Source organism: Arachis ipaensis, chromosome B01 (assembly GCF_000816755.2).
Source record: "Arachis ipaensis cultivar K30076 chromosome B01, Araip1.1, whole genome shotgun sequence".
In the NCBI taxonomy this organism is placed as follows: Eukaryota; Viridiplantae; Streptophyta; class Magnoliopsida; order Fabales; family Fabaceae; genus Arachis; species Arachis ipaensis.
The window spans coordinates 63,613,027-63,626,902 of record NC_029785.2 but is presented as its reverse complement, the minus strand read 5'-3'; the positions used below and the strand labels follow the sequence as shown (position 1 = coordinate 63,626,902).

Below are 13,876 nucleotides of genomic sequence, written 5' to 3'. Positions count from 1 at the left end.
GTACCACGCCGACTTTGTGGCCGAATACACTAAAAGTCAGGGAAGTCCAGGAACTTGGAGTTTATATATAGATGGATCGTCCAATAAAGCTGGCAGTGGAGCTAGTGTTATCCTAAAAAGTGAGTAAGGAACTCGGATAGAACTCTCATTAAAGTTTGAGTCTCCTGCTTCTAATAACCAAGCAGAATATGAAGCCTTGCTTGCGGGATTGAAGTTGGCTAAAGATGTGGCGGCACAAAGGTTGTTGGTGTTCAGCGATTCCCAAGTGGTAACATCACAAATTAATGACACGTATCAAGCCAAAGATCCCAACATGAAGAAATACTTAGACGAATCATGGGAACAACTAGCACAGTTCTCGGAAAGAGATGTCCAACATATAACTTGAGAGTCTAATGCCCGAGCAGATGCCCTTTCTGAGTTAGCCAGCACCAAGCCAGGGGGCAACGATAGAAGCCTCATCCAAGAAACTCTCCACGCACCATCAATACCAAAAGTAGATGACAATTCGAACATAATGACCATATCCGACCAAAATTTGGGACAGATGACCCCTATAGTCAACAATCTTAAGTTTGATGTTATTCCTAATGAAAAAGAGGCTTAAAGGCTCATAACAAAGGCACAAAATTATACCTTGGTCCATAATGTTCTATATAAAAGAGGAGTATCAACACCTCTCTTAAAGTGTGTCCTGACCTCTAATATGAAGGAGGTCTTAGAGGAAGTACACAATGGCATATATGGGAACCACTTGGGAGCCCGATCACTAGTGGTGCACAAAACTGGCTCTGCAGAATTCGCACAGCTAGACCGGCAAGTATACAGGGTCGTCCAAGTAATACCTGAGGTGAGTCAGAGTCGATCTCACGAGGATTTTTGGTTTGAGCAAGCAGTGGACACCTTGCAGATCTTAGTTAGGTGGATAGAAATTATAGTTTGTCACGAAAAGCATATAAAACAGATAAATAGAACGTTACTAGGTGGATAGGAATTCAATGGTGATAGAATGGTTGAGTCTTTGGAGATGCTTTGTCCTTCCGGATTAACTTTTCTTACTGTCTTCTTCAATAACCTTTTGATTCCCTCAATGGCAGCCGTAAGTGATTAACTCATGTCCTTTCATCAAGTTAACCTCCTCTACTTCAGCAATCCACCACGTTGAGATGACTCATGTCCCCTCATCAAGCCACCTCTAGGTTTCTCACTATAGGAGAAGATGAAGCTCTAAGCAATCCACTCCCTTTCACGATCCTACTGAAGATGCCACAAACAAGGCAAATCTTTCGGATCAGAAAGTGCTGCTTCTCTGACTCTAGCCTTAGTGCCACAGAAACTTCACACACCCATAGTCAACGGGATTATATGTCACATATCCAAAGTTGCTCAGATGCTTTATTGGAATCCGCAATGCAATCTCTAGCTTTAGTTCAATGCTATCCGAGTCAAGAATCACACGGAACCCATGTAGAACAAGGGTGATTGTCACGGGTCACCCTCAATTCATTAGATGAAGAACGAGGTTGCATAAGAGAATAGAATCAGACATATTGAGCAAGAACAGTAATATTATTGATCCATGAAACTCAACAGAGCTCCTAACCCTAACCTTAGGAGGTTAGTGACTCATACTGTACATAATAGCAAAGTATTCGAATGGGGGAGGGAGAAGATCCTAAACAAGGGTGATCTTCTCCTATATATACTAATCTAATAACTAAGGATTACAGAAATAAGATAAACTAAGTTGATAGTATGAAAATCCACTTCTGGGGACCACTTGGTGAGTGTTTAAGCTGAGCTTGAGTGTCTCCCACGTGCTAGTGTCCCTTAAGGGCGTTGAACGCTGGCTAGGGACCCCCTTTTGGGCGCTGAACTCGAGTTGCTCCCTTGTGGGTGCTAGACGCCAGGAATAGGGCTGGTGGCTGGCGTTGAATCTAGATAATACTATTGATTCTCTTAGTTAAGTTCTTTTTGAATTTTGAACACAGCTTCTTTAGTGTCTTGGTCGTGACCCTAAGAACTTTTTTTTTTCCAGTATTACCATCGGATACATAGACACTTAACTAGGTGAACCCTTTCAGATTGTGACTCAGCTTTGCTGGAGTCCCCAGCCAGTGGTGTCCAGAGTTCTTAAGCAGACTCTTTGCTTTGGACCATGACTTTAACTGCTCAGTCTCAAGTTTTTTCACTTGACACCTTCACACAACAAGCATATAGTTAGAGAAGCAGCTCAATTGAACTGTTTAGGCTAAAATATTTCTTTTAGGCTCTCCTAACCATTGATGCTCAAAGCCTTGGATCCTTGCTCTTGACTTTTGGTTTAAAGAGCTATTGGCTTTTTGTTCTTGCCTTTTGGTTTAAAGAGCTATTGGCTTTTTCTGCTTGCTTTTTTTTTTGCATATTTATTTTTTTTTCTTTTTTTTTTTGCTTTTATTGCTTTTTGCTGCTTTTTCTTGCTTCAAGAATCAATTTTTTGAATTTTTCAGATCACCAATAATACTTCACTTTTATCCTCATTCTTTTAAGAGCCAACATTCTTAACTCCAACATCAAATATGCATTATTTATTCATACATTCAAAAAATAAAAGCAATGCCACCACATCAAATAATTGAACTATTCTTAATATTAAATTCGAAATCTATGTATCATTACTGTTTCTAAAAAAATCAAAACTTTATTCAAGTTCAATAAGATGATAAGAGGAATATTTTATAGCTAATTGGAAAATAAAAACTTAAATCCTAATAATACTCATGCACTTCTTAAATTAAAAGATAGAAATGTAAATAAACATAAAAAAATTGAAAGACTACTAGTGTTCATGTAAATCTAAACATAAGAAATTGGAATTAGAATAGCCACAGAAATAGGGAGGTGGAACTCAACCACCTTAATCATGTGAGGCGTTTGGCTCTTCAAGGGATAATTTCTGACACTTCAGTTCTTCTAGCTCATGCCCCTGATTCTCTTGTTCCTTGACTAGTTTGCAAAGCATGCTAGTGTGATCTTTTTACTCCTCTCTTAATTGATCTAAGGTGGTTTGCAATTGTGCAACAGATGCAATATTCAATTGAAGGGATCTCTTAAGGCTCAGGTGCCTTCCTTTTAGGTGGATCAGCTGGAACTTGGGCGCTTTTCATCACTTGCTTGGTGATTGGGCTTTCTACTAGGATGAAAGAATCTTTGTTAATCCTGACTCCGGCCTCTTTACACAAGCAAAAGATAAGGTTTGGATAGGCTAATCTGGCTTGAGTTGACATCATGTTTGCCACTTTGTATAGCTCAAAAGGAATTATTTGGTGGACTTCCACCTCATTCCTCATCATAATGCAGTGAATCATCACAGCCCTTCTGATGGTAACTTTAGAGCGGTTGCTAGTAGGGAGTATAGAATGCCCAATGAAATCCAACCAGCCCCTAGAAATTGGTTTGAGATCTACTCCTCTCAGTTGGTTTGGGTTACCTCTTGTGTTGTTGATCCACTTAGTTCCAGGCAGACATATGTCTTCTAGAATCTAATCCAACTTCGGATTAGTCACCACCCTCCTATTAAAGGATTCTGGATCATCCTTTTGGGGAGGTAACTTGAAGGCACAAGTACAAACCCCAATAAAAATCGAGAGTATTTAAACCTCGAGTCGTCTCACAAGGAATTGCAATGAAGTGATCAATTATTGGCTATGAAGGAACAAGGGGGTTTGATTTGGTGATTGACAAGAAAAGTAAATAACATGAAAGTAAATAACAATTAATAAACAAAGGAAGGAAAAGGAACTCTTGGCTAAGGCATTAAAATTGAGATCACCATCCTTGTCTACAAACCATATATTGAAAATTATGAGGGACCAACCCATCAAGTCTACTTCTATACTTGAAGTATGTCAAATAGGCTTGATCAACATCAACCTATAAGTCCCAACCTAGCTACTAAACGACTTAATAGTGGGCTAGTGTCAATGGGTATCAAATTGACCGACAAGGGACCCAAATCTCCAATCCAATTAGACCTATTGACTCAACGTCACTCAATTCCCTTAGCCTAGGTGTTCATACCGTGGGTCGAGCTGTATGAGCCAAGATAGAAAATGACCGACCTCTTATAAAGGTTGGTCGACACCGACTTCTTCCCAAAGAGAGCTCGGCCAAATTACTGTAAAGACCCAAATAGGCCCAAAGCAGAAGATCACAGCCCACCTAAAGGTGGCTGGCCAAAGATAAGGGGACTCACCCACAAAAGATAAGATAAGATAACTAACTTATCTCAAGGGAGGTCACACCACACTACTATAAATACACTGGAGCACCCAGGTATAACTAATACTCTGATTCTGCACAAAAAACCTGCTTAAAGCCCATGCTAACTTAAGCATCGGAGTCTCTTGCATGTACCACCACCCTTCGGTGATCAAGGATCAGTAGCACCACCAAGATCCAACAAGTCGGACACAGCAGCTCCTACCCCATTAGAAGATCTCATCCAAGATCGACCTTCAGTTTCAGGTAACCCTCAGAACATTGGCACTGTTGTCGAGGAACCTGGAAGTCATCCCATCATCATAGAGGACAACCTTCACAACGATCACAACTCTGGCTTTGAGGACAGAACGCCGCATCAGAACACGGAGACCATACCAAAGGATATTCCTCAAAACAAGGGAGACAAACAGCCCCCAAATGCAGGAATTTTAGAGGCCATCCGTGAACAACAGAATCGCCTTAAACAGCTAGAACAAGAAGCCGACCGGCAGCGGAAGGTGATGCCAGGGCATCTTAGGCTAGTTTCACTAGCCTTTTTCTTTGTTTTTAATAGGTTTTATGCACTTTATTGAGTTATAAGTAAGCAATTGGGTTAAAAATTCATGCATGCATAGATTCATCTAACCATACTTGATTTGATGCTATTTCATGAGAATTATGCTATAATTACTTGGGTGCTAAGAATAATGAGAATTTTCATGACTTTAGCAAGGCTTTGATGTATATATTGGTTGATGATAGGTGAAGGAAAGCATGGAAGGAAGTTGAAGAATGATGCATGGAAGAGATGAATAGGAAGCAACGTTGGTGGCCATGTTGGACCACCAACGTTGCCTCAAACGTTGGAAGACAGATAGAGCAATTCTCTGTATGTGTTGCTGGTGCTCACATTTGAGGGAACATTGGCAAGCCAACGTTACCCCCAACGATGTGATAAAATGTTCAATTCTGGAGCTAAATAATTTTTGAGCGTCGCGTATGCGTCTATGACACGTACGCGTGGCAGAGCAAAATTTTTATATCCACATGTACGCGTCACCAAACGAACGTTGGAGGTCCAACGTTGCCTCAAACGCTGCCTCCAAACGTCCGTGATAAGGAGCCCAGAATTTGGAATTGAAAAACTTGAATCAACGCGCACGCGTCAGTGACGCGTACGCGTGGATGGGAAAAATGGCAATGCACGTGTAAGCGTACAGCACGTGCACGCATGGATTGGCCAATGTTGGTGGGAATGTTGCCAATCTAACGCTGAGTCCAACGCTCTTCTACATGTTTTAAAACTGGAAAATGAGATTTTTGCATCCACGCGCACGCGTGCAACACGCGCACATGGATGAACATTTTTACCCGATGAGCGCAAACGCGCAAGGCACGCGTACGCGTGGGTAGAAGAACGTTGGCACTCCAACGTTGAGTCAAACACCAATGACAACAAATTCATCTAGTTTTTAGGAAAGCGTTCGAGTCAATGGTGGCCATTAAATGTTGACTCCAACTTGAAGCACCAGAACCTTGCAATTCAAACAGATCTCTTCTCAACAGCAAGGGAAACTAATTGGAGCCATTTCAACCCAATTCCATTAAGGCCAAAAGCGCAATTCAGAGATTGAAGATCAATGGAAAAAAGTGAATAAATAGCTTAGAATTTAAGTTAGAAGTACCTTCTTCCCCCTTACCTTTTTTTTACTGGGACTTTACTTCAATTTTTACTTTCTGTTGATTTTAATTTCCAGAATTTATCTTTCAATCCGAATTTCCATTTTTAGAGCTATGAACAACTAAACCCTTTCATTGGGTTAGGGAGCTCCGTGTAATTTAATGGATCAATATTAGTTTTCATTCATCTTCTTCTTTCTTTTCTCTTGATTTTACTAGAAGTCTTTCATTCTTCATCCAATTGGATAGTTGTCTTGGGAAAGAAGCTATTCATAATTAGATCTCCTCTGAACCTTAGAAGAGGAATGAGAAGATCATGCTAGAAATACTTTCTCACATTGGATTAGATTGGGGTTTGGATGGATATAGTGACATGTAATGCTACCAATACTTTGATCTATGAATTTGTGTAGTATAATCAGTGACCAAACTTCATCTCTTCCCATGAGCACTTAAATCAAGGAATTGGGCAATTATTCATGCTTAGAGAGATTAGATTGCCAAAGAATTGGGATCTAATCACCTAAGATTGCCAAGGAGATCAATGAACGCATTGATTGAGGAAGAGATGAAAATGATTTGATCCGTAGAATTCAATATCTCCTGAAACCCAATGAATCGCCATCTCTGATCTACCCATTCTATTTACCTTCTGCTCTTTAATTTCATGCTAAACCCCCATTCCCATTTAATTTTCTTGCAATTTAAGATTCTGTCATTTAATTTCTTGCAATTTAAGTTTTCCGCCAAATTTACATTCTGTAATTCTCAACCAAATCTTATTTCGCTAAACTAGCATCGTTCTCCAATTAACGTTGATTAATCTACCAATCCCTGTGGGATTCGACCTCACTCTACAGTGGGTTTTTACTTGACGACAATCTGGTGCATTTGCCAGTAGCAAATTTGTTGAGAGGCAAATTTTCATGAATCAGGAGGATGAATGTAATGACCCAACTTCCAGAACGTCATGATCGTACCGAAAGTAAGGCGTTACTAACCTGTTTTCCTTTATTAACTATTTACTATTGAGCCTTTAGTTCGATATCGCGATTTAGTTTTATAGAAAATTCCAGAAAAATTTTCTTTTTGTTTATCAAAATCATATATCCAAGATCACTAAGTAACAATAATCACATAATTATTAATACTAGTAAGAATTTAAATAAAATTCAGGTACAACTCCTATCCCTCTGCATAAAATAAAAACTAAAGCTACAAAGGCGAGGGAATTCTATGAAAGAAACTTAAATTATGAACTTAACTCATAAATAAATTCTAGAATCGCCCACAGCTTCCAACTGATTCTTCGAACCTGTATCACTGAAAGGGTGGAAGATTTTGGGGTGAGAACAAACTACACGTTCTCAGTAGGGAATGAAAACGCCGTAAAAGTAATGATTAACATGCAAATAATTAACTTTACCTATAAAACCCCTTTTACAAAACCTTAGGAAATACTTTTTAATCTTACATTAGATAATTAATTACTTTCTTTAAAATTTCTAAAACTAAAATGGATCTCAATCGTAAAAACCTGTCATATTAAATATTTTTCAGCTACATAATTGATTCTCAGTCACAACAATAGTTTTTAATCATCTCAATACATTCACAAACTATTAACACAAATAAGAGACTCAATTCAACACCCAAACAACACAATAAGACAAACAACACAATCACAGAGAAGTATTACAGGCAAACATAACCAAATGCAAATATACAGACAATATGATGCATGTCTGTCCTAAGCAGGCCATAAACTCACGTGTCGGTTTACACCCTGCAGCCCGACATTACCTAGGAACAAGTCCTAGATATGGTTTCCCTTTGTGTCCTTAGTGCATACGTGTCGGTGGTAAAAATACCACTCCTTCGTGACTACCGGCAGTCGGCGCAAAGCCTGACCCCATAATATACGCACAAGGGGAAACAACGATCCTTATATTTTTATAAAATTTCAGCAGTACCTCCCCTGAAACTCAGACTTAGCCACCCTTACGAGTTCCCTCTTTCTCAACAATTCATCAGTCCTTTTCTCAATAATTATCAAATAGAAAATTTTCAATCAAACAGAAATTCACAACTCATGATAAATAGTAATTCAATTATACTCTGCGATTCCCACATAATCCATTAATCCAAATCCATTCTTATCAATTCATAAATAATTTCCACATAATCCATCATTAACTTCCATTTCATCAATTCATCAATTATTTTAACCAAAGGAGTAACAGTTTTTCACTTTCCAAATACCCAAAACATATTATCACCAAACTTAACCAAAATATTAGCAATATTGACACCAAAACACATAGAGTATGTATTATTTACATAATTCCAGTTCTCTTATAATATGTTCACACAAAAATTTTGCTGCATATAGTTTCCAATTATCACAAGTTATCCTTATACTTTTAGAGTTACTAATTTTATCTCTAAATTCAGATTTCATAAAAAGTCAATTTAATATTCAAGCTTCAATCTTTTAACAGTTCTCAAACTTAATTCTAATTAATCATGAACCAACATTAACAACTACCAAAACCAATTCTAACCAGTCACAAGTCAATTTCACAACCAATCCGATACATTAGCTAACTAAAAACAACAAGGAGCACTTACTCTCAATAACCAGAATACAGCCACACAACTCAACTAATTCAGTATAATCACATAGAATTAGAACCTTTCAACAATTTCATCAAAATCAGAAAAATTAATATCAATTACAGGTTCAAATACTCACAACAAAGCCCAAAGACATTCACAGCCATAACCTGAATTCAGTACTCCAGTTGAAACACTAAAACATCATCAAACTTAATCCAAATTTCATAACCTCAAGCTAAGCTTATTTCTATCAATTAGTCTCTCATAACAACAAAATAAATTACATTCACAGCAACAATCCAAACTCAATTCATCAATTATCCATATGACAATTTTTCAATAATTAACTCGGCATATTTCAATTTAATAAATTATACTAAATTAATCATTATTCACAACAGCATCTAAATTCAATCACAGCTTAGAATAATCATAAAAACTAACTAATTTCAAATACATTTTACGTCATTCATGTCAATTAAGAAATTCATAACCATTGTTAACCATTTGCACTTATCCAAATAACTTTGTAGGCATTCTAAATTAAAAACGTTTAACTTTAAAAATAAATCTCCTACCTTAGAGTGTCAAAATCCATAGAAATTGGGAAAGCTGCACTCATCAGCAACAACTCTAATAGTAGCAATATCATCTCAAAGTAGTAGCAGCAACAATTTGGCATCTCCGATCAACGGTAGCAGCATTATTTCCGATCACACTTCACTCTCGCAGTAGTAACCACGGTGGCAACAAATAGAGGGTTCAAATTCAATGGAGTCAAAAATGGAAATGAGTTCAATAGAATTGGAACTACAGATAGCTTACAATAAAATAACGGAGCAGCAGCAATAGGGTTTTCGGGTAGCTCCAGTGGCAGTAATGGCTAAGCCAACGTAAACAGTAGCAGAAACAGTGGCTGAGCAAAGGACAATGGTTCCAACCTTTGTGAACTCTCTCTCACCGTAAATGGGCTTTCTGACGGCAACAGCTTCTGATCACAACACGACAACCTGGCGCAGTGAAGATCCTTTCTTCCTCTACTCTGCGTGTATTCCGCGATGTTGGTGATAGTAGCATCCAGCGAACCCTCCTCCTCCAGCGGCGGCTCCTGCGACGGCACCAAGGCACGACGGCGACGGAAGGCACGGCGACACAACTTCACGCAGTGGGTCACACTCCTCCTTGTGTCACTGACTAGCGTCCTCCTTCCTGAGCATCGCATGTTCTCTCTCTCCGTTGGTTCTCGACGGCGACGGCTCTAAGGGAGATGACGAGCAAGGACAGCAGTGGCTCTTCATGGTGGTTGCTCTCCTTTCAGCGACGTCAGCGGCGGGACGGCTCGACATGCACGGCGCAATGATGAGATGGACGACGGCGGTACCCAGCTGGCGGTGCCACGCTTTTCTCCTTCTCTTCTTCCTCGCGGCTCCCTCACTCTTTGGATCTCAAGCTCTCTATTCTCCCTTTTCATTTTTCTGTTTCTTTCTTTTGTTTGTGTGTGTTGTGTTTAGGAAGAAAGGGGGGTAGGGTACAGCTGAGGGATGGTGAGGGTGAAAGGGTTAGGGTTTCTTATTTTAGGAATTAGGATTTTTGATTCAATTTGGAAATTTAGGTTTAGGAATTAGGGATTTTATAAAAGAATATGGATATATATGAATAGATATTTTGATAAAATTGGAGGGTAAAGTAATTTTAAAACCAAATATACTCTCTTAAAAATATTTAAGAACATTATTTATCATCGTATTGCTAAGTTGAATTAATTATTTCTAATTTAAATTATAAAATAAGCATATTAATCCTATTTTTATAAAATATAGTTTAAACTCAATATTAATTATTCAAATTAAATTATTTAACTTTTTATTATTTTTCTATTATCAAAACTCTAGTTTTAATTTGTGTAGAATAACTAATTATAATAAAAATTGTACTTGAACATTAATTAACTTAAACTTAAAGTATTTATAAAAATCAAACTAATCATTTCTAATAAATTAATTTCTAAGAGTACAAATTAATAAAATAGAACATAATTCATTCATAATAAAAATTACTTAAATTGAATGGTACAATTCTTTCTTAATTTTCAATTACTAAAATTATAATTTCAATTATATCAAATATCCAATAAAGATTATATAAAAATTCTAATTAATTTAAACTCCTATAATCATGAAACTCCATCTAATTACCTTTAGTAAAATAATTTTCTTAAAATAAAATTATCATCAAAGAAAATAAATCACAAATAACTAATTATTTAATTTTCAAAAACTAGGGTTGCTACACTGAGCAAGATTTACAAAGAGAAACCAGGAGGCGTCGAGCGCTGGAAGATAAACTCCTTAAACTCGAGGCCGACTTCAAAACAAAAGCTACTCGGTCCAATCATGAAGACGGCCCCCGTTGGGACCAAGATTCATTCACAAAGGAGATCATGAAAGCTAAAGTTCCAAAGGACTTCAAAGCCCCTGACATGACCCTGTACGACGGTACGTCCAATCTGAGCCATCATCTCAGCAATTTCAGAAGTCGAATGTATCTTACAGATGCCTGATGTGAGAATTTATGTTGATCTAAAATTTCACAAAAATAGAATCTCGTTGCAAGCATAGCCTAAACCAACACTGAACTCTCATAATCAAAGTTTAATTCAAAGATGTCACAATTCAACATAAAATAATTGGGAGTTTTAAATCCCGGGTCGTTCTCCCTAGGAATTGCAATTAAGTGTCATATTATTGTCTTTGAGGGAACTGGGGTTGCAAGAGAAGCAAGAAATGTAAATAGCAAGGAATTAAATAAACATGCAAGAAATTAAAAGTCAAAGCAATAAAAGTCAAAGCAATTAAAGCAAGAAAAGGGAATTTCCAATGCAAGAAAACCTCTTGGCAAGTAATTGAGAGCTAAGATTACCTATCATAGCCATTGACCACAAACACATGATGATTATGAAGAGTTAATCCTACTTAGTCAACCTTACATCGAAGATAAGTCAAATAGGCATACTTAACTTCAATCCCTAAGTCCTATGTCAACACTAATGGGTCACATAGAGTCATTGATGGATACTCGGGATACAATCTAATAGTGGTTGATCCTAGAGATCAAGAAAAAACCTCATTTATCTGTCCATATGGAGTTTTTGCTTACAGGCGTATGCCTTTTAGATTGTGCAATGCTCCTGCAACTTTCCAAAGATGCATGTTGTCTATTTTCTCAGAGATGATTGAAAAATTCATTGAAGTCTTCATGGATGATTTTTCGGTTTTTGGAGATTCCTTCCCCAGTTGCCTAAATCATCTTGCCTTAGTGTTAAAAAGGTGCCAAGAGACAAACCTCGTTCTAAATTGGGAGAAATGCCACTTTATGGTGACAGAGGGGATTGTCCTTGGCCATAAAATTTCAGAAAAAGGCATAGAAGTAGACAAAGCTAAGGTGGAATTAATTGAGAAATTACCTCCACCTAGTAATGTCAAGGCAATTAGAAGTTTTTTAGGCCATACTGGTTTCAACAGAAGGTTTATCAGAGATTTTTCTAAAATTGCAAAGCCTTTGAGCAACCTATTAGTTTCTGATACACCTTTTGTGTTTGATAAAAAATGCACAATAGCATTGGAAACACTGAAAAGAGAACTTTCCTCAGCACCTATTATTGCCCCACCTGATTGGAATTTGCCTTTTGAATTGATGTGTGATGCATCAGACTTTACTATGGGGGCAGTGCTGGGGCAGAGAAAAGGCAATTTAGTGTATGTTATCTATTACGCCAGCAAGGTTTTGAATGAAACTCAAAGGAATTATACCACTACCGAGAAAGAACTACTGGCAATAATGTTTGCATTTGACAAGTTTAGATCATATCTTATTGGATCTAAAGTGATTGTTTTTACTGATCATGCAGTACTAAAATATTTACTTGCAAAACAAGAGTCAAAACCAAGACTGATAAGGTGGATTTTGCTATTGCAGGAATTCAACATTGAAATTAAAGACAAGAAGGGAGTGGAGAACAAAGTAGCAGATCATTTGTCCAGAATTCCTTGTGAAGAAGATAGCACCAACCTATAAATAAAATGTCAATGAATTCTTCCCTAATGAGCAATTAATGTTGGTTCACAAGGCACCCTGGTTCGCAGACATTGCTAATTTTAAGGCTACTGGGGAAGTGCCTTCAATGATCAACAAGCATCAAAAGAGGAAACTCATCAATGATGCAAAGTATTTCATTTGGGATGAGCCATACTTATTAAAAAAATGTTCGGATGGATTGCTCATAAGGTGTATTTCAGAAGAGGAAGGAAGGGAAGTCTTATGGAATTGTCATGGTTCTGGTTATGGAGGGCATTTTGGAGGAGAAAGAACCGCAGCAAAAGTCTTGCAGTACGGGTTCTTTTGGCCCACCATCTNACCCCATAATCCAAACCAGTATAACAACTCCACTCACCAAAACTCCAACCAAAAACCATACCAGACCACACAAAACACTTATTTATAGCCACCATACCAAAGCCACGATAACCACTCAAAACACCCTAATTTCAACCAACCATCACCACATGATGATGACAGAATGGCCAAAATGGAAGCTATGCTTTCAAATCTTTGCAAGGAGTTTAAAGACACGAAGAAATTTCATGAGGAAGTGACATCCAATCTGCAAAATCAAGATGCTGCCACTCAGAAACTTGAAGCACAAATTGGATACTTATCCAAGCAAGCTCCTGGCCACAAGTTAGGTAATGCCACCAGGACAACTTCAAGAGAGAAATGCAAAGCTATTACCCTCAGAAGGGGAAAGGAATTGAAAGAGACTTCAAGGGAGACTCAAGAAGAGAAGGCAGAGGGCAGTCCAAATGCCAAGGAAGAAGCACAAGCACCTACACCCAACCCATCAAAGGAGAAAGAAGTTCTAAGGTCATATGTCCCAAAGGCCCCTTACCCTCAGCACTTAATGAAGAATGCAAAGAACAACCAATTCTCCAAATTTTTGGAGATCTTCAAGAAACTTCAAATCAATATTTCCTTTGCTGAAGCACTAGAGCAAATGCCACTCTATACTAAGTTTCTGAAGGAATTAATGACCAAGAAGAGAAGCTGGAGGAATGATGAAACTGTGGTATTAACTAAAGAATGTAGTGCTATCATCCAACACAAGTTGCCTCAAAAATTGAAGGACCCAAGAAGCTTTCAAATTCCATGCATCATAGGGAAAATAATAATTGAAAAAGCCTTATGTGACTTGGGAGCTAGTATAAATTTGATGTCCTTAACAATGATGAAAAGAATGAAGATTGAGGAAGCTAAACCAACAAGAATGGCCCTCCAATTG

At 37.8% G+C, this 13,876-nt stretch overlaps 1 protein-coding gene across 1 annotated transcript in view; it reads left to right on the top strand.

Annotated features, from left to right (window-relative positions):
- The window catches only part of LOC107607683, a 9,067-nt gene continuing 8,308 nt past the window's right edge, over positions 13,118 to 13,876 (top strand). The window contains exon 1 of the mRNA XM_016309609.1: positions 13,118 to 13,663. Coding sequence (XP_016165095.1) covers positions 13,118 to 13,663 — 546 coding nt within the window. The remainder of the gene's footprint in view (positions 13,664 to 13,876) is intronic.